The sequence below is a fragment of the Hemiscyllium ocellatum genome, chromosome 6 (genome assembly GCF_020745735.1).
Source record: "Hemiscyllium ocellatum isolate sHemOce1 chromosome 6, sHemOce1.pat.X.cur, whole genome shotgun sequence".
In the NCBI taxonomy this organism is placed as follows: domain Eukaryota; kingdom Metazoa; phylum Chordata; class Chondrichthyes; order Orectolobiformes; family Hemiscylliidae; genus Hemiscyllium; species Hemiscyllium ocellatum.
The window spans coordinates 102,565,244-102,571,825 of NC_083406.1; the positions used below are offsets into that span (position 1 = coordinate 102,565,244).

A 6,582-nucleotide genomic window follows, 5' to 3' on the forward strand; every position below is an offset into this window, starting at 1 on the left:
TGATACATTGAGGGAGTGTGTGTATTTGGTGAATTGCACAAGTTTAGAGGACATATGACAACACAGAGTAACAAATGTAATTCAAAAGGTCTGTCCAACTCTGAGTTTTATTATTAGAGGCATACAGCATATAAAGCAAAAAGGAAGTTATGCTATATAATACATTAGTTCAATCCCAAACAGTGTTGTGTTTAATTCTATGGAAGAGCATCAGGGTTTGGCAATCCTCCAGAATAAATTAATTAATATGTTTCATGGGTGATAGATCAGTTACATGGACAAATTCAAGAAATGGGGTTTCTCTCTCTCTCTCCAGCAGAAAAAGCCAGGGGATTGAGTTTAAGATTTGAGAGGGTTTGCTACAGCTCAATAAAACCTGGGTTGGACCACACTTGGAATATTGTGTCCAGTTCTGATGACCTCATTATAGGAAAGATGTAGATGCTTTCGAGAGAGTGCAGAGGAGATTTACTAGGATGCTGCCTGGATTGGAGGGCTTGTCTTATGAAGAGGAGTTGAGTAAGCTCACCAGAGAGAAAGAAGAAAGGTGACTTGATAGAGGGGTACAAGGTAATGATTGGCATAGATAGAAAGCCAGAGACCTCCCCAGGGCAGAAGTGGCTGTCACAAGGAGTCATAAGATTTAGGGGAGATGTCAGAGGTAGGTTCTTTATGCAGAGAGTGATGGGTGTGTAGAATACACTGCCAGTGGTGTTGGTAGAATCAGAGACATTAGGGACATTTAAATGACTGCTGGACAAAGACGTGGAAGGCAATAAATTGAGGAATGTGTAGGTTAGAGTTGAAAAATGTGTTGCTGGAAAAGTGCAGCAGGTCAGGCAGCATCCAAGGAGCAGGAGAATCAACGTTTCGGGCATAAGCCCTTCTTCAGGAATGAGGAGGGTGTGCCAAGCAGGCTAAGATAAAAGGTAGGGAGGAGGGACTTGGGGGAGGGGCGTTGGGAATGCGATAGGTTACCGTGAGGGTGATAGGCTGGAGAGGGGGTGGGGGTGGAGAGGTCGGGAAAAAAATTGCAGGTCAAGAAGGCAGTGCTGGGTCCGAGGGTTGCGACTGAGATAAGGTGGGGGGTGGGGAAATGAGGAAGCTGGAGAAATCTACATTCATCCCTTGTGGTTGGAGGATTCCTAGGTGGAAGATGAGGCGCTCTTCCTCCAGGTGTCATGTTGCCAAGATCTGGCGATGGAGGAGGCATTGGACCTGCATGTCCTTGGCAAAGTGGGAGGGGGAGTTAAAGTGTTCAGCCACAGGGCGGTTGGGTTGGTTGGCGCGGATGTCCCAGAAGTGTTCTCTTAAGTGTTCCGCAAGTAGACGGCCTGTCTCCCCAACGTAGAGGAGGCCACATCGGGTGCAGCGGATGCAGTAAATGATGTGTGTGGAGGTGCAGGTAAATTTGTGACGGATATGGAAGGATCCCTTGGAGGGAAGTGAGGGGGGAGGTGTGGGCACAAGTTTTGCATTTCTTGCGGTTGCAGGGAAAGGTGCCGGGAGTGGGAGTGGAAATGATGAAGGATGATACGATGTATCTGAGGGTTGGTGGGGTGGTAGGTGAGGACCAGTGGGGTTCTGTCCTGTTGGCGATTGGAGTAGCGTGGTTCAAGGGCGGAGGAGCGGGAAGTGGAGGAGATGCGGTGGAAAGCGTAGTCAACCACTTCTGAGGGGAAATTGCGGTCTTTGCAGAAGGAGGCCATCTGGGTTGTTCAGTATTGGAATTGGTCCTCCTGGGAGCAGATGCGACGGAGGCACAGGAATTGGGAATATGGGATGGCATTTTTACAGGGGGCAGGGTGGGAGGAGGTGTAAACTAGGTATCTGGGGAATCAGTCAGTTTATAGTGAATGTCCATGTTGAGTCGGTCGCCCGAGATAGAAATGGAGAGGTCTAGGAAGGGGAGGGAGGAGTCTGAGACGGTCCAGGTAAATTTGAGGTCGGGGTGAAAGTTGTTAGTAAAGTGGATGAACTGTTCAACCTCCTCTTGGGAGCATGAGATAGCACCGATACAGTCATCAATGTAGTGGAGGAAAAGGTGGGGAGTGGCGCCAGTGTAGCTGCGGAAGATGGACTGTTCCACATATCCGACGAAGAGGCAGGTGTAGCTGGGGCCCATGCAGGTGCCCATGGCTAATCCTTTGGTTTGGAGGAAGTGGGAGGATTGGAAAGAGAAGTTGTTCAGAGTGAGGACTAGTTCAGTCAGTCAAAGGAGGGTGTCAGTGAAAGGGTACTGGTTGGGTCGGCGGGAAAGGAAGAAGCGGAGGGCTTTGAGGCCTTCGTGATGGGGGATGATGGTGTAGAGGGACTGGATGTCCATTGTGAAGATAAGGCGTTTTGCGGCCGAGAAAGCGAAAAACATGGAGGAGGTGGAGGGCGTGGGTAGTGTCCTGAACGTAGGTGGGGAGTTCTTGGATTAAGGGGGACAGGACCGTGTCGAAGTATGCAGAGATGAGTTCGATGGGGCAGGAGCAGGCTGAGACAATGGGTCGGCCGGTGCAGTCAGGTTTGTGGATTTTGGGCAGAAAGTAGAAACGGGCAGTGAGGGGTTGTGGGACGATGAGGTTGGAGGCGATGGATGGGAGATCCCCTAAGGTGGTGAGGTTATGAATAGTCTGGGAGATAATGGTTTGGTGGTGGGAGGTGGGGTCATGGTCAAGGGGGCAGTAGGAGGATGTGTCCGCGAGCTCCCTCGTCAGATATCCGGAAAGACCACTCCCTCCGCGACTCCCTCGTCAGGTCCACATCACCCCACCAACCCAACCTCCACTCCCGGCACCTTCCCCTACAACCGCAAGAAATGCAAAACTTGCACCCACACCTCCCCCCAAGGCCCCAAGGGATAAGTGGTCAGGGAAAGTCCCGGATGATTGGAAGATCGCTGTTGTAACCCACTTGTTCAAGAAAGGATCAAGACAAAAGATGGAAAATTATAGGCCAATTAGCCTAACATCGGTTGTTGGTAAAATTCTAGAATCCATCATTAAGGATGAGGTTTCTAAATTCCTGGATTGGAACAAGTCAACATGGATTTAGTAAGGGGAGGTCATGTCTGACAAACCTGTTGGAATTCTTTGAAGAGGTGACAAGTAGGTTAGACCAGGGAAACCCAGTGGATGTGGTCTATCTAGACTTCCAAAAGGCCTTTGATAAGGTGCCACACGGGAGGCTGCTGAGCAAGGTGAGGGCCCATGGTGTTCGAGGTGAGCTACTGATATGGATGGAGGATTGGCTGTCTGACAGAAGGCAGAGAGTTGGGATAAAAGGTTCTTTTTCGGAATGGCAGCCGGTGTCCCGCAGGGTTCAGTGTTGGGGCCGCAGCTGTTCACATTATATATTAATGATCTGGATGAAGGGATTGGGGGCATTCTAGCAAAGTTTGCCGATGATATGAAGTTAGGTGGACGGGCAGGTAGTGGAAGTGGGGAGGCTGCAGAAGGATCTAGACCGTTTGGGAGAGTGGTCCAGGAAATGGCTGATGGAATTCAACGTGAGCAAATGCAAGGTCTTGCACTTTGGAAAAAAGAATAAAAGCATAGACTACTTTCTAAACGGTGAGAAAATTCGTAAAGCCAAAGTACAAAGGGATCAGGGAGTGCTAGTCGAGGATTCTCTAAAGGTGAACATGCAGGTTGAGTCCGTGATTTAGAAAGTAAATGCAATCTTGTCATTTATCTCAAGAGGGTTGGAATATAAAAGCACCGTTGTGCTACTGAGACTTTATAAAGCTCTGGTTAGGCCCCATTTGGAGTACTGTGTCCCCACACCTCAGGAAGGACATACTGACACTGGAACATGTCCAGCGAAGATTCACATGGATGATCCCTGGAATGGTTGGTCTAACATATGTGGAACGGCTGAGGATGCTGGGATTGTATTCATTGGAGTTTAGAAGATTGAGGGGAGACTTAATAGAAACTTACAAGATAATACATGGCTTGGAAAGGGTGGACGCTAGGAAATTGTTTCCATTAGGCAAGGAGACGAGGACCCGTGGACACAGCCTTAGAATTAGAGGGGGTCAATTCAGAACAGAAATGCGGAGACATTTCTTCAGCCAGAGAGTGGTGGGCCTGTGGAATTCATTGCCACAGAGTGCAGTGGAGGCCGGGACGCTAAATGTCTTCAATGCAGAGACTGATAGATTCTTGATGTCACGAGGAATTAAGGGCTACTGGGAGAATGCTGGTAAGTGGAGTTGAAATGCCCATCAGCCATGATTGAATGGCAGAGTGGACTCGATGGGCCAAATGGCCTCACTTCCACTCCTATGTCTTATGGTCTAATGGTCTTAGCCTTCCATATCTGCCACAAATTCACTTGCATCTCCACACACATTATTTACTGCAACCGCTGCACCCGATGTGGCCTCCTCTACATTGAGGAGACAGGCCGCCTACTTGCGAAACATTTCAGAGAACACCTCTAGGACACCCGCACCAACCAACCAAACAGCCTTGTGGCTGAACACTCCCGCTCCCACTCCACCAAGGACATGCAGATCCTTGGCCTCCTCCATCGCCAGTCCATGGCAACACGATGCCTGGTGGAAGAGTGCCTCATCTTCCGCCTAGGAACCCTCCAACCACAAGGAATGAATGCAGATTTCTCCAGCTTCCTCATATCCCCATCCCCCATCTTAGACCATAAGACACGGTGGCACAGTGGTTAGCACTGCTGTCTCACAGCGCCTGAGACCCGGGTTCATTTCCCGACTCAGGCGACTGACTGTGTGGAGTTTGTACGTTCTCCCCGTGTCTGCGTGGGTTTCCTCCGGGTGCTCCGGTTTCCTCCCACAGTCCAAAGATGTGCGGATCAGGTGAATTGGCTATGCTAAATTGCCCATAGTGTTAGGTAAGGGGTAAATGTAGGGGTATGGGTGTGTTGCGCTTCGGCGGGTCGGTGTGGACTTGTTGGGCCGAAGGGCCTGTTTCCGCACTGTAAGTAATCTAATCTAAACATAGGAGTGGAAGTAAGGCCATTCAACGCATCGAGTCCACTCCGCCTTATCTCAGTCCCAACCCTCGGACTCAGCACCGCCTTCTTGACCTGCAATCTTCTTCCCGACCTCTCTGCCCCCACCATCTCTCCAGCCTATCACCCTCAACTTGACCTCCTTCCACCTATCGCATTCCCAACACCCTCCCCCAAGTCCCTCCTCCCTACCTTTTATGTTAGCCTGCTTGGCACACCCTCCTCATTCCTAAAGAAGGGCTTATGCCTGAAACGTTGATTCTCCTGCTCCTTGGATGCTGCCTGACCTGCTGCGTTTTTCCAGCAACACATTTTTCAGCTCTGATCTCCAACATCTGCAGTCCTCACTTTCTCCGAGTGTGTAGGTTAGGTTGATCTTAATTTAGATAAATGCTTGGCACAACATTGTGGGCTGAAGGACCTGTGCTGTGCTGTACAGTTCTATATTCTAGACAAACTGATCATTTTTGTGGTCCTCTCGTGAAATCAGACTGAAGTTGCGCGCTTCGGGATGCAGCCAGTAGGAGTGCAGGTGACAGACTTCGATTAGCAAACCATAACTGATTAACTAAACTTTTAGAGGACAAAATAAATGCAAAATACTGCGCTAGATGGAAACCTCAAATAAAAACGGAAAAGCTTAATAAATCTCGTAGCATCTGCACAGAAAAAAGTTTAACAATTACCACTGTATTTTGGAATCAGCATCTTCCGTTTTTATTTCAAAAAAAACGAACTCTTCGTACAATAAGACCTGAGTGTCCCGTCACATGTTTTCAGATGTACAGTTTAGGATTTCGGTTGCGCCTAAGGTCGTTTCCACATCTTTTCTCCCAGTCATTTATGACCACTTACTAATAAAGCGGCCTAACGAAACAGCGAACAAATTTCACTGTTTGAAACAGAAGAGAAACGCGCTCTTTGTACCTTTGGTTTTCTTTCCGAGTTTTACCGCTTTAGTTTTTTTGGTTTTCATCGTTTTCCTGGTACTTTCCTACACATAGTATTTACAACAATTTGAACCTCTCCCACGACAAACCGATCTATTCAATTCACTCCCGCTCCTACTACAAGCGCCGGCGGCAGGACTACCTGCGTGGCACTCTGGGATACAGGAGGACCAACAGGGTGAAGGCGGACGCGATCGATTCAATCCCTTTGTTTACAAAGACTGCTGCCTGAGCAACGAGCTTGACTTTCAAAGCCACCGCCATGAAAGACCATAAAGGCTGATGGATGATTGGGAACGCATAGCTTCATGGGATGCCGGAGGACCACCTGTGGAGCAGAAGGAGTATGGCGAGGATTTATTTCAATAGTTTGTAGGTGGGGGTATCCGTCACATCCTGAGAATAGCGTAGAAGCTGAACCATGTCTCACTAGGCTCGTCTTAACTGATTAATGTTTTGTTTTAAATGAGTAGAACCAGATTGAAATGGTTTTAGCAACGTATTGGGAGAAAATGCCCTGGGGTGCGATGAATTATAGAGCAGAGTTGTTGTAGCGCGGAAAGAGACGCTTCGCCCCATCGAGTCCACACCTGTCATCAAACATCCATCAGTTCTGATGAAGAGTAATATAAATTCGAAACGTTAGCTTGCT

At 48.7% G+C, this 6,582-nt stretch overlaps 1 protein-coding gene across 1 annotated transcript in view; it reads right to left on the minus strand.

The window, feature by feature from the left end:
* The window catches only part of c2cd3 (C2 domain containing 3 centriole elongation regulator), a 163,303-nt gene extending 157,230 nt beyond the window's left edge, over positions 1–6,073 (minus strand). The window contains exon 1 of the mRNA XM_060826212.1: positions 5,908–6,073. Within this exon, the coding sequence (XP_060682195.1) occupies positions 5,908–5,956 (49 nt within the window). The 5' untranslated portion in view covers positions 5,957–6,073. The remainder of the gene's footprint in view (positions 1–5,907) is intronic.
* Between the last annotated feature and the right edge of the window lie 509 nt (positions 6,074–6,582).